General features: G+C 40.2%; 2 protein-coding genes across 2 annotated transcripts; both read right to left on the minus strand.

Moving 5' to 3' along the window:
* Positions 1 to 1,178: 1,178 nt before the first annotated feature.
* Positions 1,179 to 4,273, minus strand: nkx2.1 (NK2 homeobox 1). The gene is made up of 2 exons (XM_039786411.1): positions 3,181 to 4,273; positions 1,179 to 2,423 (listed from the first exon to the last, which is right to left on the minus strand). The coding sequence occupies exons 1-2, from the start codon at positions 3,545 to 3,547 to the stop codon at positions 1,750 to 1,752; spliced, it is 1,041 nt and encodes a 346-aa protein (XP_039642345.1). The 5' UTR covers positions 3,548 to 4,273; the 3' UTR covers positions 1,179 to 1,749.
* Positions 4,274 to 11,403: 7,130 nt separating this feature from the next.
* On the minus strand, positions 11,404 to 13,423 carry nkx2.9 (NK2 transcription factor related, locus 9 (Drosophila)). Its single transcript, XM_039786606.1, has 2 exons — positions 12,712 to 13,423; positions 11,404 to 12,388 (listed from the first exon to the last, which is right to left on the minus strand). The coding sequence occupies exons 1-2, from the start codon at positions 12,860 to 12,862 to the stop codon at positions 11,820 to 11,822; spliced, it is 720 nt and encodes a 239-aa protein (XP_039642540.1). The 5' UTR covers positions 12,863 to 13,423; the 3' UTR covers positions 11,404 to 11,819.
* Positions 13,424 to 25,225: the final 11,802 nt, after the last annotated feature.

Genomic DNA, 25,225 nt, shown 5'->3' on the forward strand with positions numbered 1-25,225 from the left:
GATTATGGCCAGATTGGACATCTTTATTCACGTCATTTATGGACTGTTTCTGGATGTCTTCGGACGTCCAGATTATAGCCAGTATGAACGTTTTTTCCAAACTAATTCTGGCTGTCAGTGGACGTTTAGATTATGGCCAGATTGGACATCTTTATTCACGTCATTTATGGACTGCTTCTAGATGTCATCGGACGTCCGGATTATAGGCAGTATGAACGTCTTTTCTCAACTAATTCTGTCTGTCAGTGGACGTTTAGATTATGGCCAGATTGGACATAATTTCTCAGTGTCATTAATCGACTAATTCTGGCTGTCAATGGACGTTCAGATCATGGCCTGGACGGGCCGACGTGATATCAACCTGTTTTGTACGTCCACAGACGTCGCTTGCTCAGTGGGTTCAAACAAAACGTCTGTGGCGGTTTGTTATTGACAGCCTTTGGCCGTTTCCTTTCAGTTCTCCTGATTGATTATTGATAAACCAGCTGATATCCCCGCGCCGACAGTTCGCCCTCGCGAGTTATGAGAGAAGAATACCGCGCTGTTTGGTCAGGGATTTCATCGATAAGCTGTTCTTTGAGCAGCGTTTGTGTTTGATGTTGGGAGCCAAAAGACCTCACCTTTCTGACTCACACAGTCAAACACACAGAAAGAGAAAAGGGAAAAAGCTCGTATAGGCTCCGTTTACTCTGCAGGGCATTGCTTGTGTGAGCTGCCGCCTGTAACGATAAGCCTGAGCGGTGTGTGGTTTGTCAGAGAATACAACTGAAAAATAGGCTCCACTATTTAATTGCCATGTCAAAATAAGAGCCTGAGTGTTGATATAGGATATTTAGTAGGCTATTTAGTCTTGTCAGTTTGCCAAACCTCAACTTTGGCTATTTGGCGATATGGATGTCTAGTTCTTTATTAACCAGACATCCATATCCAATATTTTCCACAATACCAAGCACAATAAGCCCAAGAATCAATGAAGATTCCTTTCAACAAAAAAAAAAAACGGAAAAAAACACCCGTACTAAAATCGAGCAAATAATAATAATAATAATACCGCACTGGTTTCATTGTTGCTCGAGGCTACCCCCCCGAAGGAATATTTCCACCATTTAACACCGCATTGTGTTGACATATTTCACAAAAAAAGCTTAACTGACTTGTTTCCATAATTTATTAATAGGACTGTTTTGTAGTAAGTCAAATATCTATATAAGTTACAAAGAAATTAAACGTACAAATACCAATGAAACGACAACAAACTGGCAATAGCGTCAAAAACTTTGTACAACAGATAGCTAAAATCCAAACCTTTTACAGAAATATACAAGCTAGATCTACGGCTTACATTACATTCTATTATAAATCAGTGTCATGTGTGTTTCTGACGGGGAATTTAACAGCACCCATACACAGCAGTTTCCCTGTCCAGGTTCACTTTTTTCCCCAAACTACTGCGGCCTATATGACTGCGGAGTCTTCTTTTGTCTCAATATAATTTACATAAATAAATCCCAAGACTTCCGCAGTTTCTGGTCAAAAGTGTTTTTCCCCTCCTTCCATCCATAAAGGCTAAGTCACACTTCCTTCCAAAAGGTGAAAATTCAAGAAGAGCTGCACCGATTTCACTCGGTTCTTGTTCAGATGCGCACATTTACAGTGGAACTTGTCGAGTCTTGAAAGAAGAAAAAAAATGTCTTTTTTTTTTTTTCTTTAAATAGAAGAATTGGTTTAAATCATAGCCGGCGTCTCCTGTCACCACGTCCTGCCGTATAACAGGGCTGAACACTGCAGGGCCGAGCCGTACTCTGCGCCGGGGGAATTGAGGTGAGAGAGGCCGGCCACTTGGCTCTGCAGGGACGGTGGACTGGAGGAGTGCGGCGCCAGATCTGGAGAGTGACCTGTGCTTCCCACCTGCTGGCTCTGATGCTGCCCGAGGCCGGACGTATTGTTGGACATGATCATGACATTGCCCCCTTGCTGGTGGAGGGTCTGTGCGGAGGATGTGGGCGTGTGGCCGCTGCCTTGGCACGGCTTCCCGTCCTTCACCAGCACCGGCACGGCCACCCTCCGCGGGGACTGCTGCTGCTGCTGGCAAGAGCCGGTGTCCTGCTGCATCTGCTGCTGGGACACTTTGTCTTTAGCCTGCCTCTTCATCTTGTACCGGTGATTCTGAAACCAGATTTTCACCTGGGTCGGGGTGAGATGGATCATACTTGCCAGGTGTTCCCTCTCCGGCGCCGACAGGTATTTCTGCTGCTTGAAGCGTCGCTCCAGCTCGTAGACCTGCGCCTGGGAGAACAGCACTCGCCTTTTTCTCCTCGGGGTGCTGGACAGAGAGCCCATGCCTTTACCCACGTCCGCCAGGGAGCTGAGGCTGCCCATGCCGCCCATGTTCATGCCCGACGACGAGCCCATGAAGCGAGAGACTGAGGGGAGAAAAAATAAATAAAACAATAAAATGGCTGATTTTACTTGCAACCAAGTGTTTAACAATGCACAAATAAGTCTGTCCTTATGAAGGAACGCTGATAGAAAATTGGCTTTGAGATCAAAAATTGATAAAAAAAAAAAATGGTATTGGCTTATAATGTGACATTAATGCGATTACAACGCTGATAATTACTTTCATGACTCAACATGGTCTGCATTTTGAAAATCAGTCTTAAAAAGATTTCTAAAGAGGCAGCTGCCCTCATCTATAAAAACAAACTCTACATGCATTTTCAAACTGTATGCTAAAACTCTGCGCACAAATTGCAGCAATAGCTCATGATTGATAGCTCACTGACATTATTATTGGATTAACATGCTGAAGTATTAAACAGTAAATTATCTTAAATAAAGGCTCGAAGAGGACATTTTTGGCATGAATGCTCCTTATGGTGAGACTTTTCCAGATGTTGTATGCCGTGGATGAAATCCATGTTATCTTCATCTTTGCTCTCCCTAATAATACAATTATTAATTATTATTATTATTAATAAAACCTTGCGGGTGAAATATAAACTGGAGGGGTATGGAGAGTGCCCTTGGCGCACAAACACGCACAGGTAACAGAAACAAGCACTGGAAATAATGTAGTGTAGGTAAACTACGAAGCATGCACATAAAACGGATTTTCAGCATTATAGACCCTCAACACAACTTAAAGCTTGAGTCAAAGTACAGGTGCAGGCTACTCACTGGTGGAGAAGCGCGGGTCTGGGTTGGCTCCGTACCAGCCGGTGGCCGTGGTGCTGCCCCTCATGCCGTCCTGGTACGACGGCAGGTCGCCCATGTTGCCCAGGTTGCCGTTACAGTAGCCCCCCATGGCCGTGTGTGACAGCTGAGAAACACCTGCCGCAGTCATGTGGTAAGCCGCAGACACAGTCCCATTATGGCCCATGTGGTGCTGCTGCATCGCCGCCTGAGAGACCTGGGGCTGCCGGTACGAAGTGAGAGGTGCCCCCAAGTTGTTATTCTCCATACTTACTTTCTTATAGCTCTCCTCAAGGGGACTCAAGATATCGGAAACAGAAAAAGGAGTCGTATGCTTAGGGCTCATCGACATTGTTCTGGGGCTGGAGAGGGAGAAATTAGAAGGCAAGGCAATCTCTCCTTCTTTTTTTTTTTTTTTTGGCCAAAGCCCCTCTGGTTCCTGTTGTCTCAACGTCGATCCTGGTAGATGAACACGTAGGAGAGCGCCTCAAGTCCGCCTTAATTGGATTGAGTGGGAGCTCGGTGCTGGCTTTGGTTTGTTTTAGCTGGGTGCCAGGTTTAAGGCTACCATCAGAGGCGGGGCATCGGCAACAATACACAACAGCTCTAGCCTCTTCTCGCCGAGCGTGATTTCACTTACAAGACATGTGCTCCCCTCCCACTAACAATAACATAAGCGCTGTACATGATCATAAATGTTCGTCCCGGCGGCTGCACGCGCTGTCCGGGCTCGCTGCAGCTTCTGCGTTTGGAGTTTGTGACTTGTTGCCGTCGCTGATAAACACAGCGCTGCACCTTGGGACTGCACTGACCACAATACACTTTATTAACTGTAGTGATGTTTACGAGGGCCTCTTGATGAAAGGAGGCCTATATGGACTTGAGAGTTGGATAACCACTCCTCAGTTGAACTACTGACTTGTAATGGCCATGAGAGGCCTCCAGTGATTGCAGGATTGTTTGTGTTATGCCTTATCGTACTCAGACATGCAAAAGTGCACTTGCGGGGAGGGAAATTGACTGATACTGATAAGTAAATAAATACACATCCGTGTGTTAAGTGGCTGCGTAAATGATTAACCCCCCTCGTTTGTTTTCTTTTCATATCATTGGACGCAAGCAGCGTGTTACCTAAATTCAGATGCACACACTCGTCTAAAAGAGCCAGTAAAAAAAAAGTAAAAAAGAAAAAACAACAACAACAACAACAAAATAGAGTCTGGAGGAGGAGAGGCTCTCATGTGAAGTTAACGGCGATCGAGTACTCTCCTGCAGGCAGCACAACGCCAGGTAGCTCTCAGTAGCATCTTACCTTAATGCTCAAGGAACCGTAACAGTTTAACTCAATCATACCTCTTTAAAAAAAAAAATGTTTTACACATTAAGTATAATTAAAGGTTTTGGCGTCTTCAAGCCAGCTTTCAGGTCAAGAAAGGTATTCTGTGCGCCTTGCTTCAGAGCCAAAGTCCACTCTTACGCAAAGCTTTAAGGTGACTTTTTTGTGCCATTTTTCACCCCAAATACGGAATTAAAACATTTTTACACCAACAATTATTAAATTACTGGATTAATACAGAATTAGTTTATTATTGTTATTATTATTATTATCACTATTATTACATTTGTATTGGAATGCTAATAAGCTATTACCAACAGGTCTGATACTTTTTATGTGCATACTTATTTTAATGAGCAGCATCTCATTTCACACGTTTGTCACTATTTTAAATGTAAAGCAATAGCTTTAAGTACAAGTCATTATTCGATTACCAGTTTATCCGTTCCACTGATTTTTAGATACAAAACAGGCTATTCTAATGAACATAAGCAGTGAAGAATTAAAATTGATACAATAACTTCTAACTAACACAATCATTGGATGTCACGACAATACCGGAGCTGAACCTGTGGCTACTGTTAAAAAAAAAAAAAGAATAACAGAGCAATTATCATTATTAATAGAATTCGGTTTGTTAAAGGTCTTGCCGGGAGGGTTAATGTCAGTCTTGCAGCAGGAGTCTGCGCCTGCTGGTTGAGCCGACATCTCCTTACACAGGAATTAAAGAAACACAGCGTCTTCTGGTGGCAGACACAACCATTCAGTGTGTAATATTATGATCATCATGTTTTATTCCATCGTGACTCTGAACCCGTGCTCCTTGTTTCATTTCTAAAATACAACTATGACATTTCTAAACTACTTTTATTGTTTTTGTTTTGTTACTCAAATGAATGCTGATGCACCCTCAGCAACTACAGCTGTCAAACTGCAGCCTCTGCAGCAGCAGTGCAACGTCCCATTTCTGCAGTGACATGCAGATCACTGACAGTTTGTCACGCGGATCATCAGCCACAGCTCTGTATTTTACCGGCTTCTGGCTGCATATTTCACGGCTGCCTGCCTGTTATAACGAGATAACCTGTGTGCACTGTTTGCAGCGCTGCGTGGAGGTGCACTGCTCCAATTTAAGGAGCCGTGCACACTATGTATACACATCACAACAATCCATATCCTCCCACTGCCTTACAATTATCTTTAATGAAGCAATATTATCATATAGGCTAGTCCAAGGCTAAATATTACAGTTGAAATAAATTGTATAGATGATGCCGAGGTGCAGGCGCATAATTCGCAGGCCATATAATCGCAGCAATTAAAATTACAGCATGTTTCTGCATCCAAGGTAAATCTTGCTAATGCCATGCCTTAATTACGACATTTCACAAGACATTCTTAATCATCTAAATCAGTACTTTACCCCTGTTCTGGCACACGGCTATTATGGGCAATTAGCGATAATTAGTCCAAATGTTCCGGCTAATTCCTCAGAATAATGAGGACACTTTGAAGTGGCGGGTTTGAGGCTATCGAGCCTTTGTTATCGAGGCTTCACGTTGTTGTTTATGAACTGATTGGCGCATGAACAACTTCAGACGGGGGGGAAATAAGTTTGTGCAATGAAAACTGAAAAGGAAGTCGCCTACTGTTATAAATAATAACTTATTAAAAAGGTACAGAATTCAAATATGTATACCACGTGAAACTATCACAGGGAATGCTATACAGCGACACACTGCAAGTACGAAAATATGAAATGCTCCTCGACAGGGGAAAAAATAAATATATCCATCAAGTGCAAAAATGTCACTTTATAATAAATGAACCACAAATTGATCACAAATGGTAGGCTACATGAAATATATCCGCACGCGTATCTCCGTTGCACATGTCTCTAAGGGTAGGCTATTTAGGCTAAAATAATACATTATAGATCTAATTATGTTACATTTGGGCTATTTTGCATTCCAAACCCATATGGACATTTTAGGTCTATTTTGATTTTAATATAAATAGTTATGTTAAATAGTATCAATGGTGTTTAGCCACAATACCAAGCCTGCGTGGTAGCCTATCCTGCATCCTAAAACAGACCATAATAACATAATTTTAACGGATTAAAGGAATAATGGCCGCCTCTTGCTCTGACAGTAGGCCTTCACTGCAGGATCTTTTTTTCCTCAAAACTTTTTATGACTTCTTCCTGTTTTCTCACGTGACAACTCTTATTCTCCCAGGAAATGAGTTGCAGAAGAACATAGACGCTGAGAAGGAGGTGGCAAAAGAAAGAAGAAAAGCTTCACCATCACATCAGCCTTATTTCTTTCCCTGAGGAGTGGACTACAGGGTCAGCTCGATTAATAATAAGCCATCAGTTATCCAACCACCTCACATTTGAAATGTATTTCAAACCAAAACATTCAGCCGTTTCTCTGACCCTCCATCGCAGCGAACTTCAACATCATAAAGGGAAAAGAACTGGACTCATTACAGGGCAAATGCTAGAGCAAATACTGACGCATGACGTCACGCCGAGCAGCCACACGTCACTACAGTGCGGCCATCTGCCTGCACCCAATCAGCAGCAACATAGTAGTGGGGATTCAAAGAGTATAACTCATGGTGGGCTTTTTATGGTGAAGCACGGCCCCTAGTGGGTCAGCGGCTGCCTTCATCCAGAGAACTAAAAAGCCACCGTTTGGTCTTAGTTCCTGCAGGAAGTGAGAAACGATACAGTGTGTTAGTGCGCCATCTAGTGGAGAGTTGGATCACAAACACATGAGACATTAAAGGTCCCATGACATGGGGCTCTTTGGATGCTTTTATATAGACCTTAGTGGTCCCCTAATACTGTATATGGAGTCTCTTTACCGAAATTCAGTCTTGGTGCAGAATTACAGCCACTAGAGCCAGTCCCACAATGAGCTTTCCTTAGTATGTGCCATTTCTGTGTCTGTAGCTATTGAGGAGGAAAGAGGGGGGGGGGGGCAAGGTGGAAGGTGGGGGTGTGGCCTTGACCAACTGCCACTTTGCTCGTTTGAAAGCCATGATGTCTCTCTCTCATGGGTGGGCCAAATTCTCTGGGCGGGCAAAGCAGAGAAAGGGGAGGTAACCTTGCTTGTTATGATCTCATATCGGCCGTCTGAGTTTTCATTTTCTCAAAGGCAGAGCAGGATACCCAGGGCTCGGTTTACATCTATCACCATTTCAAGCCAATTGGGGACCATAGGCAGGCTGGGGGAACTCATATTAATGTTAAAAAACCTCATAAAGTGAAATTTTCATGCCATGGGACCTTTAAGACACGCAAGAAAAGATGTCAGTGTCACTAACAGCTTAACATCTAGAGGATTAGGCTCTATTTCTGAAAGTTTTAGGATCACCAACTATTATTAAACAAATCCATTTTTACATATTATATTTCTGTACTATATGCTATATAACTTCATTTCACCTTGTACCATATTTAGTATCCCATACTATATTATACTGTATTATATGTTACTATGCAATACCGTTTTTTACATTATATACTATATTGTATTACTATATCTGTACAGACAAACACTAAGTATCATTAATCATATTATATATTAGTGTTGTGTATGCAGTTATAGCTTGCAGCTATCACATACAACCAGTGTCACTTTTGCCTTGTACTTTTGACTTCTATTCTTATCTTGTATACCTCTTATCTGTACTTATTTCTATCCCCATGCTGCTACAACAACCAAATTTGCCCACTGGGGATCAAGAAAGGTTTCACTTATCTTATTTTGTGGCCATTGTGTAAAATGTAAGAATTTCTTTATATGTAGACTACATGTGTTTTGGTGCCATTAAAGCCACTAATTGGATTTTCTAAATTACCTATACCTTTGTTCTGCCCTTGTAAAACATACCCAAAATCTCCCAAAGTTCTTAACTTTTTAAAGATTTATCACAACAGATGCTTCAGATAAACGTAAAGGTTGGGAAATGGCTCACTGTATCAACACATTTTCCTGTAAATATACTTTATTAATGCCCCGGACATCACTGATATACTTTGTATAAATCAAAAAATAAATACCAGAAAGGGGAACATCAGTAACCTTAAGGGACTTGGTTTTATCAATTTATGTTCCATTTATCATAGTGAAGAGTTGCACGGAAATGCTGCAAACATTTGCTTTACAGATTAGAGGGCTATACATTTGTTCATCTTCATACAAAAGTGATCATATCTTAACCAAATCAATGCCAGTTGCACCATACACTACAGTGGTCCATTTTTAACTATAACAGGCAACAGTCCAATCAAAACCTCCACATGTTTCTTTCTTTCCACAAGCCATCACTCTGATGAACAGCTGACTTCTGACTCACAGTGTCAGGTTCAATTCCTGTGCAATAACCCAGCAGCAACACGGTCTATAATCAGCACCTGTTTACTGGTTCCACTTATTATTTATTCATCATTCTCTATTTCAGAGCTGTTCTTACTGTTCATATTGTAATATAATACTTATATAATAACATAATACTTATTTATTCCAGCATCCTTTGCACTATGCTCCATAATTAAAATAATAATTTATCATAAAATAATTTACTCCTGCACACTTTGCACTCTTCATTGCACTGCCGCCTGAACCTGTCGATATTGTTTCTATTTATAGTGTGTATATATTGTTTGTTTTTGTTGTTTGTTTTGTATGAGTAAGCACATTGTGAGCATTTTATAATCCAAAGCAAAATTCCTCGCATTTGTCCTCATACCTGGCAAATAAAGCTGATTCTGATTCTGATGAAGTCAACATGTCCTCTCTTCACCTGAAGCACATCACTCAGAGGCTCTAAATCAAACTTAAGTCTCACTTCAAAATAGTGCAGAGCTCCCTCATATAGGCTTACACAAGTTAATGAAATGCTAATTTAGTAGTCGGTGTTGTCCATCAATATAACCAACAAACTTAAAAGTTGCAGTAGTTCTTCAAATATCAAATCATTGAAAGCTAAATAAAATAAAAACATCTTTTTTTAAAGTTGCATACAATTTGAACTTAATAGTTTTCTGTTTCCAAGAGCCTTTTAGAACAAGATGTTGAGCATGACTGATTGCCAGGTTTTGACGAAATAATATTTTATGAACTTTGTATCCTATACTGCAAGTTTTTAGACAATCATACTGTTGAACAAACTATAACAAACAAATATTCCAAAGGCCGATATTTTGGATCCTTGAGTGTTTATAATGCATATCTTACAGAAAAAAGCTTGCCGATAAGTGACCTTTGCTAAAATTTGAAAAATAGAATCAGTCTCTCTAACTCAGAGGGCCATTAGGACCTAATACACATGAAATGTGATTTGCAGCAACTTAACAAAACTCCTCCTGTGGCCTAGTTTATGTGGACCTTATAACTGTCCTAAAAGGGGCCCCCTGGGCAGGCCAGTGAGTAAAACTATAGGATGGGCAGGCTAATACAAGGCCATCCTTTTCAGACAATTCCTCTGACCAACTTAAAAAACCAATGGCAACCTCTAAAAGCCTGTCTTTGTCACCCTTAAACCCCAAGATGCTCTAAAACACCATTGTGCAGTTAAACCTCATAAATTTGTCGCAGGGACTGATTAAACATCACGGGAATTGAAACACTAAAGATTTTGTCTCAGTCCCTTTTGGGTGGGGACAAAGGTCCATTCACGGGGAGACACGCAGACAAAAAGAGTGTTTAAGGGGAGATGCAGCGGGCTGAGGGGTTCGGCCAGTCCCCTCCATATGTGATACAAGGTGGCCCCAGCGAGGGGGACAAAGGACCAGGTGACAGGGACGATGGGCTGCAGGGTCACAGGACGAGCAAACAACATTATAGGGGGCGTGAAAGCAGAAGACCCCCCTCATCACTGATGAAATACTGACATGATTTTAAACACTGAGGCATATTTTTCATGGGGGAACATTTAAATGAGAGCAAAGGCGGATAATTGTAACTTTTAACTTTGAGAATACGATCAACGGGCAGCTTTTCCCTAAATCTGTGCTCACTGGAGGTCATTTCACTGCTGGGGATATTCAACAGCACAAATGATTGTCGACGAAACGTCAATACTTGTAAAATGTGCTGTGTTTTGTACTAAGCAGCCAAAAAAACATTTTCTTGCTTATGTCTGGCTATAAAAAGCATCTTGATACTCAACTGCTGCTGCAATCTGTTCAGTTATCTATATTTAGGATTAGTACCTGAAGAAAGTTGATCTGCCCTTAATTCAGAGCCTGTTGCACCCTTAAAAATCATAACCTACAGTACACAAACCAAGATCTTCACATGAAGCCTGAGTGTCTATCCCACTCGCCTCAAAATAACAAAAGTTAAATGTATAAAAGTGAAAAGCAGCCCAGACGACGACGACGACGACGACAGGGTGCTGAAGTGAAAGAGGCTGTAATGTTTACTGGGCATTCTTATGCTTAACCAAATCCAGGCCTTTTTAGAAGAGATGTTTGCTCAGCTTTTGGGTGCATAATTAGTATTTTAACATTATAAAAGCCTCCAGGCCCCAGTCACGACCTGCTACATATTTTACATTCTACAAATTAAGTGTTTTAGACATTTAATTTACATAAATTATCATTTTAAAGCATTACACAGACTATAGAGACTAATTGAATACATTTTGGAGAAGTTAAAAAGTATTTTCCAAGAAACATGGAAAACTAAACTTATAAACAAAAAAGTTTTTTAAAACATTTGTGTTTTTTTTAGAAGTGGATACAAATTAATTATAATTATGCAAATTAAATTAGGAAAATAAAGCACAATACACAGGAAAATGTATCATACAAAATATGAGGAACTTTTTATTAATAATTTCGTTCACAAAAATATAACAGTTTAAACACTTAAAACCTTTAAAGAAAGTCTCCTTAAAGACAACAAATAACATTATCTTTTCCTTCAAACATTCAGGCTAATAGTGGCTTCTCTTCTATCACCGCCTAAAGCCTACTGCACCTCATCTGTCTTCAACAAAAGTTATTTATACAAATATTATGTTTCAACAGCTTCACATACAAATACATGATCTCATCGGATAACTAAACATCTACAGGCTACACCATTAAGCCCATGTGTGAGAAAATATTATCAGCATTTAAAAAAAGAAACATCAAAATAAAATGTGCAAAATATCCTTCGTTCTATAATTAAAATCTAAATGTTTAAGTTGCTCGAAAATTTGCAAAACATCCAGAAAACATTTGATGCTATTCTAAATGAGTTTGTGCATTGAAATGAGGCCTTCACTTGAAAGAACTAAAGTGGACCGAGTCGCTCCAAAAGTCTCTCCAGGCGAATCTGGAGGCCGCTGCGGTGGGAAAGTGCTGGTGGTACCGTGGGGGAAGAGCGACCGGGGACGGATGCTGCAGAGACGGGTAGGCTAAGTGAAAGGGTAAAGCTTGAGAAGGGGCTAAACAGCCAGCTTTCTCCGTGTCAAGTAAGCAGGTGTGAAAAGGTTTCCCATCCCGGACCAGGATCGGAACAACGACCCGGCGCAGCACCGGGGGCTGCGGTATCTCCATGTCCTGCAGCGCTCCCTCTGCCCGGCCTCTCTTCATCTTGTAGCGGTGGTTCTGGAACCAGATCTTCACCTGGGTCGGGGTCAGGGTGAGGAGCCGGGCCAGCTGCTCCCTCTCCGGGCCGGACAGGTAGCGCTGCTGACGGAAGCGCCTCTCCAGCTCCAGGGTCTGGGCCTTGGAGAACAGAACCCGGCGCTTCTTGCTCTTCTTGCTCCTGTCGGGCTCCGAGTCCAGGGACGAGTCATCCGGCTTTGTGGAGTCCGGGGAGGCCTCGAGACTACCTTCGTCAGAAGCTGTAGAAATAAATAAGGCAGGTTAATCCAAATTCATATGGAAATAATGCGATATTGCACATTTATTTAGCCTCCCCTTTTCTCAGGACGTCATCCATCTTTTCTATCTCTCTATCTCTCTATCTATCTATCCCTAATAATTATAACAGCATAGGCTAACAATAGCCTACTTCCTGAGGAGGGAGCATACCTTTCTAATAGGCTATCCATCTAATTATTTAAGGTTCCTTATGAATAAAAAAAAAAGCTACAAACTGTTAAAATTAATATTATTATAGGTCTATTTCTAGATTAGGATGGATGAGTGATAAGCATGCACTCACATAAGCAAGGACTCCGGTCGCAGTCCATCCAGGAGCTGTACGGCGAGCAGGAGGAGTAAAGCCTGGAGGACCGCGGCGCTGCCTCCGCATCCTGTTCAGGCAAATCCAGGATGCTCCTGACGGAAAAACTGAACTTGGTCGGGGTAGCCATCGCGTCCGTGCGTGCAATCCGGGGTTTGTTTTGCGTAAAAAGTAAGTTTATCCAAGGAGAGAAAAAAACGCAGCGGATCCTCTCCAATTTACGCGCTGTCCAAACACCAGCTCGGAAACCAATGTGTGCACTGGGCTCAGTGTTTACACAAACAGCACTCCATAAGCTGCAAACACAAGGCTGCTCCGCTTATAAAGCCTCCTCCTACCGCTGAGTACCTGAATGGCTGGAGTGTTGTCACCCAATGATGGTAGGTGCGGAGGAAGAAAAAGGAGGAAAAAACCCTTCAACAATGAGCGAAGGAAACACTCGTCATCATTACAGATTCGTCTCCTATCGTCAAACTGGGAAACAGATAATGGTAATTGTTGGAGCTGAATCACGTCTTGGGTGGCAACTGACAACAGAGCCCGTCCCATCATCAAACTCCCCCTTCCTCCCCCCATGCTCTCGCCCAAACAACGTGTCCAACATTTGCATACAAAGTGAGCAATTAGCGTGATGCCTGAAAGTTGGTTTAACTAATACGGCCATTAGAGGCGGATTCATTGCAGGCGTAAGAAGTTTTGACGTTTATGGATGGTGGAGGAAATGTCCTATTCCTACATATTTAGGGAAGGCTCAACAGGAAATCCTTTGTTTTTGAGTGTTCTGGAGGATTTGTGATGATATAATATAGGCTATACAAAATAAATAAAAATTACAAACTATATTTTATCATTTAATAAATAATTTCTAACACACTATAATGTTGTGTTTGATAATGTATTTGTCAACATGATATTAGAGTATAACACAGTTGTGACAATACAGAATATGTCTTAATAGGATTGTACTTCTGTAATTTTGGGTTAGAAACATGTTAAATGTGTAAATAAATGTTAAATAAGGATGTTAAAGTAAAATCCATTGTACAATACGACTCCAAACGTGCTTGGTTCAGACTTTGACAAATTTAAGCACTGACTGCTGACTTGATTTTATTCATGTTTTATCAAGATAAATGATTGCCAATTCATTATGCTTTACGCGCAGAATTTAGAGGGAACACTGTGGCTTCTAATGCATTGTTTTTCTTGATTTGTATCTTTACTTCGATATAAAAACGTTTAAAATCCTAATATCCTCGTATTAAAGTGGTCCGATCATTCCCTACCCAATGTGACGCCTACTCCACACATATAAAACGCATTAAATGCAAAGCGTGAATCCAGCCTTATGTGGAGGCTTCCCCCCCCCCCCGGTATTTGATATCGATATCGGCCCTCATCCACTTCAGCGAGGTGCATAAGGCCGGGGAGGAGAGTGGTGGTGGTGGACATGCCTCCCCAGTCGTCCTGGGTGGTCGGACGAGAGGGAACACAAATACATGCCAACCAGAGGAGGGGAACAAAAGGGGAAAATGTAGCCCCGCGTCCGAGACCCGTTGGAAGCATTTGTTCCAGTCAAGATTTTGCATTTGTTCAGTCCCGCAATAATGCCTGATTGACGCCCCGGGACAATGTCCTTTAACTTTGCAGGATAAATCCGAGCTTGTTCCGTGTTGTCATGGTTTTGAATGGAGCTGAATAGGATCTGGGTTACTATCTACTGCTCTGCGTCTACTGCCGCCAAGTCTATAGTCCGAAGCAATATTACATGTGTGATTCAGGGCGTATTAAATTCCTGTTAGATTTTCAGAGTTCAACAAAGTCGGTGACCTGTAATATCAGCCCAAAATGCTCCGAAATCTACATTTATCTCCCGCTGTTACGCACATTACGCACAAGCGTTTCCTTGCAAAACAAACACTATTAAGCAACTTTAAGATTAAATTTGATATCACCAAAAAGTGAGGGGCTGACTTCCCATTCAGGCATCATGTCTGTGTACACAGCAGCCTCCCAGCGGTTGACAAACACCAGCGGATTACAGTACCGCAGGTTTGCTGGAGTGGATAGTTTACAGAGGGCACTCGATTGGAGAGCAAAAACACGCAAAGGCAAAGAAAAGTCATGTCCAAAGAGCGCGAATTTCTCTGTCCACAATGACCCAGCAGCCACTTAATCTATTTAACACCCGCAAGGCTTCAGCTAGAGAGGGTCCTCTGCAGCTCCCGAGAGCTCTCCATTGCCAAATATTTACTCTGTTGTTCAGCTCTCCGTTCCCAATCGCTTTCTCAGCCAAATGGAGATTTTTCTCACATGGTTCTGGATTAAGCATCTGAACTGACAGTTTTAACATTTCAGACCTTAATGAATATTTTGCAGACTGATCAGCCACAAGCCTGTAATTAAACACTGTACCACAAAATGTCTGCTTTGCTTATTGTTACTTCAGTTGGATGTTTGACTTTCACTGAGCTGAATGATGTAGGCTCTGTAAGTGTATGTATGAGATGATTTTGTAACATCATTAGTTTGGAAGCTAATCCGGCTCCAATAAGTAATTTACACAAGTGTGATGAGGAGACTTGAAACCATCAGTGCGGGAGAGATTGTGTCTAGAAATTTAACTTTTGAAATGAAATATATCTGCCTATTCATAATTTGATTTTTTCAATGCGGGAGAAAGAGTAGATGTAAGTTTAAGAATTTTGAGAATGTGATTGAAACACATTTGCTGCGTTTGCTTCTAAAATCTTTAACTTTTACTACATAATTCAATTCATATACTGTATTGTTTTTATTATGAAGGCCTACTTACATCCACTTGGTAAGTCCAACTGTTTTGCACTTTAATAATATTATTATATTGTTTGTTCTTTCCAGTGCTGGAAGACAATTACATAAAAAGGTTACGTGTTAACAACAGGAGTATAAACAAACATGAAACATGGTGGTAACATGACAGAGTTGTATTATACGAACAAATAAGTCAATAAAAATGTGTCTTTAAGATTTAAAAGTTAAAATGTTTCAAAGCCAAGGTGGCAGCATTGCTGCAGCAGAACCAGAGATAGTCTTTTTTATTATAATCATTCTTCTACCTCACTTAACGCCTACATTGCCCACAATGCATCTTGTTCACCGACAGTTTGTTCAGACATTCAGGTGTGCTATGCTAGTAGCGGCTACTGTAGCCTTGAGCCACAAGGCTTAAGCAGAGATGAGCAGCAGGCTACAGAGGTCTGGTAAACTCACTTCTGTCTAACTTCACACCCCCAGACTTTTGAACATTATCAAACTTGGAGACTTTAGCCCCAACTGACGATAAATTGCCTCAAGTGACATCAGGTAAGGCCATCAGACTTCACACTGCTCCCTCTGGAGCCACAAAAGGTTTCATACACCTTTTTTCACACACACAGCAGTACTACCAACACATGTAAACAGACTTTGATGTGTAAGCAAAGAGTTACAACAGTCCAGCCATGAAGATAGAAAAGTGTGAATATCTTTTTGTATTTTGCCCTTGCTTAACAGTTTTAATTGTGAAGCCCAAGACTCCACTTGAGTTTTGAAAAGTGCTGTATAAATACGTCTTTACAGAATTTACATCCAATATCACTGCTTATCTAAGTCACTGTCTTTTAACCAAACACGCACACCACAATGTCCTCTTTAACGTTTGTTGTCCAGGTCTAAACACTATGCGGTGGCTCAAATTGTGAGCTTGCAGTTTACAAGTAACCCAAACACAAAGCTAAAGCCCAGGATGTTTATCTGATCTCGGTCTGACTGATTATCCATCACCTAAACAGCCACAAAGAGCCCTCTGTTACTCCTCAGTGTAGCATGATGCTCCAGCAGCTGCACCTGCCGCTGGTGTCCTCTCCCTTCTCCCAGTCCTGTAAATACCATTAGCATTTTGGAGAGGGGCTACAGGGGGATAATTACTTGGCAGCCACATCACTCTCTCTGCAGTAAACTGGGGTCTTGTGAGGCTGCTTGATCATGTGGCAGCTGTGTGTGCGCTGCTCAGTGAAAGCGTGTCAAAGAAAAGTCAGGTTTGTTTATACGGTGCTTTAAGACACAAAACTTAGTGTGTACCGATGGGATTTTCATTAAAGGAGTTACAAAACAAGGGGAAAGTGGGATAAGTTCGGACATTATAGAAATAAAGTGTGTTTAAAAGGAGGAATTGAGAGCAAACACACTTAAAACATCATGTCACACACCCATTGTTAAGGACTTTAAAGTTCAAATAATTTGATATTTTGAAAGAGCTATTCCACAGTATTGGGGAAGGCTATTTCAGATCAGCTTAACATAAAGAACTCCCATTTTAAATGTTTTAGTATTGAATTGAAGAGAGGAAAATCATGAAGAATAAAGTGATTTAAAGTTCTGTGTATGCAACACAATGCATTATTCATATTCTACCTTGATTACCAAATAATAAAGTCAGCAATGATCAGGTCATTGCTCCAATTAGACACAGTGTGATGAAATATTAACACTTCAGTTCGTTGTGAATGTGAAAAACAAACAAATGCAAAAGTCTCTAAGAAAATAATGAAATACTTCTTACTTTTGAGCAGAGTCATTTCCACACCCGCCATCATCAGTGTTGATATGAGCCCCAATAAGTTCAAGATATCAGGCCGATGTTGCGGTCGTCATTGGAGGAAATATAAGTACAAGTATACACCATATACCTCGAAAAAAATAATCTACCCTGTCTATTAATCATAACAAGACCAAGAAATAGAGTTTCAGACTGTATTAAACAACCACATACTGCATCTATACAGCTAACAAGAAGTCTCACTGTACTTACTACCATCTACTTTCTTTAATATCAACATGATGCTTTGAAGTAAAGAAATGTTCACTTACATGCATCAAAACAGGCTTGTGAGAAGATCTGCAGCTCCTGAAACTCAGATGATGGTCAGCGTAGAATTTCTACAACAGAAGTAGCATTACTCATCAGTAAATACTGTTTTTAAAGAAACAACATTGGCAAAAAGATTACAATAATAATAATCTTTTTCAAACATTTGATTAATAGAAAAATCTGATTTTTATAATTAAATGAGAAAGCATAAATGGAAGTAAAGGAACCGTTTCACTGACACGGTTACTTATCATACCCGCCAGACTTTGACATGAGGTTGTTTGGAGATAAAAGATTATTGTTCATTGCAACTCCCATGCAAAAATAATGTCCATTCTCTATCTGTTTCAGTCCTGTTCCAAACTGAGATGCATTGTTGAAACAGAGGATACAGGTATCAGTCACGGACTGTGACCATGGCGCTGACAATCTCTGCACAAATCGGACTATCCTGAAACAAGTAATAAAAAACTTTTTGTCTCTTACTTTCTGAACACAAAATGTGTAACTTCTGAGCACAAAGACCAGTTTAAGACTCTGGACTGTCATAGCTACAGCTGACTTGTGTGATGCTTGGTTGCCCTCTACAGGACAGACATTAAAACTGAGAGACAGACTCATGTTAGTGATCCTTCAACCCTTTCCAACCAACCACACACTAGGGGTGGAGTTCTGAGGAACTTTCACATCTGCTTGCCAACACTGATGAAGGGAACTTAAGTGTCTGTTTGGTACTTTGATTGTATTAAAGAATGTTTGTACCTGTTGCTACTCATTCTCGGCAGCCTGTTGTGTAACTGAGGGAAGAGCAGTGATCTCACAGGGTAAATATCTGAAAGGATGAAACAGGATCCTTTATTGCTGTGGCACTGCAGTTAGTGTTTAATGCCTTACTAAAAAGAACTGCATATGTTGAGTTGTTGCCTGAATTTGATTTTTTTTTCTGATAAAATGAAGGATGAGTACGTGCTGAGAAAATTCTCCTACTTCTTAAGCTAAATAAACTATTTAAAATTTTGGATCAGCTGGAAAATGTATCATCTAAAAGCTGATCTTTAGGACATTCTACAACCAACAACATCACTTATTTGAATGTACATTTATTTATTTATTGTTAAATACTGCAGAGTATCATTCACTGTTGTGATTTTTGGGTGAACTGCCAGTGAAAGAACAATCCACACATCACTTTTATTACTGCCACTTGGTCAGTTTAAGATTTTAAGATGCATAATTGTTAGGTATGTTGTCTTATATGACAGTGCCAAGAAATGTTGTATGCAAATCTAACGCACTATAAAGTAATCTGAATCACAATGCTGAAAACTGGGCTGTTTTTCACAGGACAACGAGGCTACAAACATATCATGATCTTATAGAACATGATGCATTGCTGTACATTCAACTACCCAACACTATAGAAAGGAGTTAAAGTTAGCCCAATCTACAGCAGTAAAATGCAATATACACTTTATTGTAGCAGCAATATTAATCCAGAAACATTGAATGTCCACCAGATGGCGCCACGGCATTTGGGAATAAACATGATGTCTGGTCTGGCCACAGTATTGACACTGTCTGCAGCTTCAGTGACGCTCTGCAGACAGTCTGACCAACAAGGACACACAGAGAGACTTCAGAAAAAGAAAGAAGTTGCTTTAACATTTCTGCTCTTTTGGCTCCCAGGAAACACCTGGAAATCTGATTTCAGGAGCATCTGTTGCTCAACGAGTACTGGATGTTCCCTCTTATTAAACCCATCTCACCCCACCGTACCTGATTCTCAGGCTACATAAAGTATGCCGCTTCAGATTCCACTAACATGTCAATACATTTTGCTATAAAACGCATCATCCTTACCGTCATATTTCCACGCTGGGAGCGTCACCACGCCGCATGCCGGGCGGTTTGAGGAGGCCTCAGCGCTGCTTCAATCCCGTGAACTGTTCTCTTCTTCATTAAGCAGAAGGCATTACATCACACACACAACTGAACTGAGGGTAAAAAAAAGTGACGAAAAGTTATTCAAATTGCTATCATTTCTAACTAGTATTGGTTTATTTTCCTTGCAGGCTCCATGTCGGCTAATTAAATAACAAAAATATATCAGAGGACTTGTACTTTGACACAATTCTCACTGACATTATACAGCTGACTCTCTGTTTGTTTAGGAGGATATTGAACGCTTAGCTCACTCAGTAATCGAATAACATTGTGTAAAAATCTGACGCTCGTGTGCCCAAAACTGACTAATTGCAGGAATGTTTTTGCGCGTATGCGGGGATCTTAATGGATGAGGAAATTTAATATAAATCCAATCCAGGTATGACTCAACGGTTCCTCGAGTTTAGCGCAGAACGCGGCGGTGTGGCCTGTATCAACACCCCATTTGCACTTTTCTGCACAAAGAAAACGCCGCGTAAAAACGCACTAAAGGTACAGCTCTCCATTTTTTTTTTCCTCCAGTGTCCTTGGTTCGGGACAAAGACCGCTCCAAATTAGGGCAGAATGAAATATCTAATACTAATGGATGCCAGGTGCCAGACGAACAGATGTCAAAGTGATGTATGCTTAAAAGTGTCGTAAATATTGTTTCTTTTTGTCCCTCTCTGCTGAAACCCGGGTCTGGCCTCTGAAACACGACTACATACGTCGTTAACCCGCGTTCGTCCTCATTAAGGCCGCACTAAAGTTACCGGGAGAAGTGCTAACCTGCAGAAAGACTTTAATGGTGTCACCGCCATTTGGGCTGCAAAGGTTAGAGTCATCAGTGCGGGTTATTTTAAAGGCGCGAGAGTGATGGCATTTCCCCCAAAAAGCAGCGGCCTCTGCGCATTAAAGCTCCATACAGTCTTATCTTATTTGTATCAAACAGCTGGAGGCGACACCACTTCTCTCTGCGCCCTAATACCCCGGATTAGAGGTGCATTTGTGTGACAAACTGCTGGGCCTTGAAAGCCGGACGCACGCGCGCGTATCTTATTGCAGTTGTCAGTCAGTTTGGGGACAGTTAGTATGAGATGACAGACCTCCAACCCCTCTGTGAAACAAGAAATCACTGCGCGTCCCCATAAGAACCTATTAGTGGTGACTTGGATTTCCCGCAGGATCATACTGGGAACATAAAACCTGGAACAAGTTTCTTTTTTGTTTTTTGCACCGCTCTGCAGCTTTTCTCCACGAAGAATCTGAGCAGCACAGCGGCTCTGCACCACTGATAAGAAAAGCTGTCCTGCACAATTATATATATATATATATATATATTTAAACTTATTTATTTATTTTTATGACCACAAGGAAAAATCAGTCTGATTACAGGCAAAGCGTCTCAATCCATTTCCGTGTGTTGAAAGTTTTAAACGCCATGCCCACTGATACAAAGTCATGCATGATGTCCGGTTGCAATCCATTTAACGCGGATGGAGCCAATTATGACAAAAACAAATCACTGCATGGCAAATGGTCTGCACCGCTGTGACAATAATAATAATAATAATAATAATAATAATAATAATGTTAGAAACTGTATTGTATAATATGGGGATGTGACTCTCATACAGATTATCAAAATGACAACACAAATTATCAATATTGTTTTTCCATTTCCCAGTTGAGTTGTTTCATGTATCAAAATGTTATATTCCATAAAGTTAAGATGGGAAACATTCTTTTTTGAAAGTCCAATATCCCGACAAAGTAGCCAATTGAGTCCTTTTTTTTTTTTTTTTTTTTAAGACTTTCAAATTGTATTATCTCGTTTACCTATATGAACCTCTGACTAGTGGTGGAATGTAAAAAAAAGTGTATTTACATTTTATTCTACTTTATACTTCTACTCCACTACACATCTCAGAGGCAAATATACTTTTTACTCCGCTACATTTATTTGTTAGCTCTAGTTACTCATGACTTTGCAGATTTAGATTAATACAAAATATTAAAAAAACAAATATATGGTGATATATCATTACAGATGAAGCTATCCGGCAGTAGAATATACAACTTCATTCAAATTTGCACCACATTTACCAGCTGCAACATTACAATGAATAAGACATTAATGCATCAATAATTATAATCCAGTAATATGATTCCGAAAAGGGCCATTCGTGATATTTAAACTTTTTTGTACTTTAGCTACAGTATATTATTTTTATGCTAATACTTTTGTACTTTTACTTAAGAGCTTGAATGCAGGACTTTTACTTGTAACATAATACTTTCACGCTGTAGTATTGCTATATGTACTTAAGTAAAAGACTGAATACTTCTCCCAGCCCAAATTGTGTTTTAGTTATTATTTAGGACTTCTTGTGTACTTTGATTGCGCGTTGCATAATAAGGAAGTTGAATAGGATTAGTGATGTAAACTGATTTCTTGTCAAGTGTGTCAGTTTACTTCTTGGTCTGAGGTTTCAACTTCCAGCAGAGCTGAAAGATGAAGATCCAATCGGACAGACGGAGAGGTTGAAGCGCGAGAAGCGATGTTTGGTGCCTCAGACTATATATAAAAAAAAGAACTAATGAAGGAATAATATCTGTGACCTGCTTCTAATTAATCGGATCGCAGGCGTATTACGCTACTTGGTGAAACATTAAGATGGTTGATGGCTGAGGGAGGAAGCGGAATGCCCTCCCCATCATCATCATCATCATCATCATCATCATCCTTTACAGAGAAAAAGTCAATTTGACAGGTGCTGAATATAAACGCGCATGATAATAATACATCCCAAATATATATTCAGTCTTAAGTTTTGATTCTGATTCTTTCGAGCGTGAAATTATTGTTGGTTTCACAACAAGATGAGAAAGCTGGAGACGTCGTGTTTTGTCGTATTTGAGTGTTACATTACATTTACATCTATATCTCACTGTTAGATGAAAATACAGAAGCTATACGTCGACTATAAGACAAGTTTTGGTTGAGATTAATTTTTGATGAGGTAAAATATGGGATTAGACACTCTTTTCGGAAGAAAAACTCTTTTCGGAAGACACAAGCGATTGATTTACGTTTGATTTTTGATCATTAGTCACTTTTTTATTTACCGCAACATCGTGGATCATATAATCTCCACTGGTGAGAAATGGAAATGTGGATCCACTACATATTTCGGTACAGACATTTAGGTTCCTTTATACCTTCTCGATCAGACTGAATCGAAATCCTGCAACTCTTTTGTCGGTTTATCTTACTTGATGTGAAAAAGTCCGCGCGTCAGAAAACAGGACAGGTAGGCTATAGGTTTTTCATCTGTAGAGGTGCACTGCATCAGCTCTCTCGTTGTGGTGACAACAAAAAAGTTCCCTCAAGTCCTCACTTGTTGGAAAATGTGGAAATGAAAAGCAATGGTGGTTAAGTGACTTTGCTCACACATGAAGAAGACAGTTGAGGTGGGAGAGGCACATTTTATAGCTCTACACCATGCAGATGTAAACAAGCTCAGTTGGATCTTTTTTGGAACGGTAGTTTTCTCTCCTTTGGTCACATCTGGAGCCGCTATATGATTTATAATTGTGGATATTTGGCATTGAAGCGAGAGCAGAACGCGTTTCTGTAAAACGCCTGAACATGGGTCTTCATTTTCTAAAAGTGTGATCCTTGAGAATGGATGCTTTGAGTTAATATCAGGGAATAAAGTGGGTGAACCATTACATCCAGTTACAGTAATTAAGACACATTAAAATAAATAAAATATATTTTACTCACTATTTACATTTGAAAGATGAGCAGCTTGAACCTGCAAAATGCCGTCAGCGTGAAATATGGATGAGTTTGAGTTCCATCCCGTCAGTGGCATCTTCTCAATGTCTTTATTATTTGGGACTAACAGCACCTGAATGACAAGAATCTAAAAAAATTAAATAAATAATGACAAAGAAGTAGCACAAAAATCTCTTGGCCTACACCTTCTTCCATCATCTTGAGTCAATAAGGACCTCCTCCGCCTGTGAAATCAATTGGCAAACACTTTGACATGAAAGAAAGCTGTGATATAAACAGGTACATCAGCAGCCAGTATAGTTCACGAGCCAGCTGGGACACGAGCTGTTTGCTTAACAGATTCCACAGAAGGTAAATAGAAGAACAAACCTGTAAACACAAGAGACTAAATGAACACAATGTAATGGATTATTCATTTGAAATAATTAGGCGTATCCTGATATAAATCATTAGCTATAGCTTATTTTTATAATATATTCACAATGTTCATACTGTATATATTATATACAGTACAGGCCAAAAGTTTGGACACACCTTCTCATTCAATGTGTTTCTTTATTTTCATGACTATTTACATTGTAGATTCTCACTGAATGCATCAAAACTATGAATGAACACATATGGAATTATGTACAGAAAAGTGTGAAATAACTGAAAACATGTCTTATATTTTAGATTCTTCAAAGTAGCCACCCTTTGCTTTTTTTGATAACTCTTCAAACCCTTGGTGTTCTCCCAATGAGCTTCATGAGGTAGTCACCTGAAATGGTTTTCACTTCACAGGTGTGCTTTTTAAGGGTTAATTAGTGGAATTTGTTCCCTTATTAATAAAAAAAGCAAAGGGTGAGGTTGAGGAATCTAAAATATAAGACATGTTTTCAGTTATTTCACACTTTTTTGTTAAGTACATAATTCCATATGTGTTCATTCGTAGTTTTGATGCCTTCAGTGAGAATCTACAATGTAAATAGTCATGAAAATAAAAAGGAAACGCATTGAAAGAGAAGGTGTGTCCAAACTTTTGGCCTGTACTGTATATTGCCTCAGTACTCTGTGCAATGACAATAAAGTTTAATTTAATCTAAAATATCTCACATTTAAATATACAATTGGGTTACATTTTCTTGTAATGCTAGGTTGAATATTTGAGCGCAGTTGTAAAATGTAAAAACGAACTTTTGAAGAGAATAATAGGATATACAGTAAATAAATTGGTGAGAAAAACCTTATGTAAAAACGTGCATTGGAGGCTGCAGGTCACTTTGCTGCAAACAAGCTAAAACTCAAAGTGTCAGAATATTGTGGAAACTGCAGTATTAGACTGGTGAAAGGTGAATTATGTATGTCACATTCACTACAACATGATATTATTTCTACAAACTGTCCCTGAAGCCTTAAATCAGAGATTATGGAGGCGCACATAAACCGTAAAAGCACCGGACACACAACAGTGCTATGGATGTTTGTATAGTCTAAAATCCATAGCCTAATACATCCTGCAGGATTTAGCCAAGAACCCTTTCAAAGTAAAAAAAAACCCAATATATTGTTCGTTGGCCAAGAAAGATATGTGTATTTATCTTAACACTTGTGCTGAAAATTATTTGATGAAAAGGCCCACAGCAGAATATTTGCAGGCGGATAAGTGTGCTGCAGTGCCAAATCCACAGAAACAGTGGGAAAGAATCGGCCGATACTGTCTCCCGCAGAGAGCTACAGTCCAAGCTTTGAGTCCGTCCTTACACAATTTGTCTGACAAGTGATGCGTTGCCTTCACAGGCGGTTTAAACAATTCAATTCGACATGGACGAGTTCGGGCTTGTGAGCTGTACAGGCATGTGACAGCCATGTCGAGTCTGGATAGCATTATTAAC

The sequence above is a fragment of the Perca fluviatilis genome, chromosome 20 (assembly GCF_010015445.1).
Source record: "Perca fluviatilis chromosome 20, GENO_Pfluv_1.0, whole genome shotgun sequence".
NCBI lineage: Eukaryota > Metazoa > Chordata > Actinopteri > Perciformes > Percidae > Perca > Perca fluviatilis.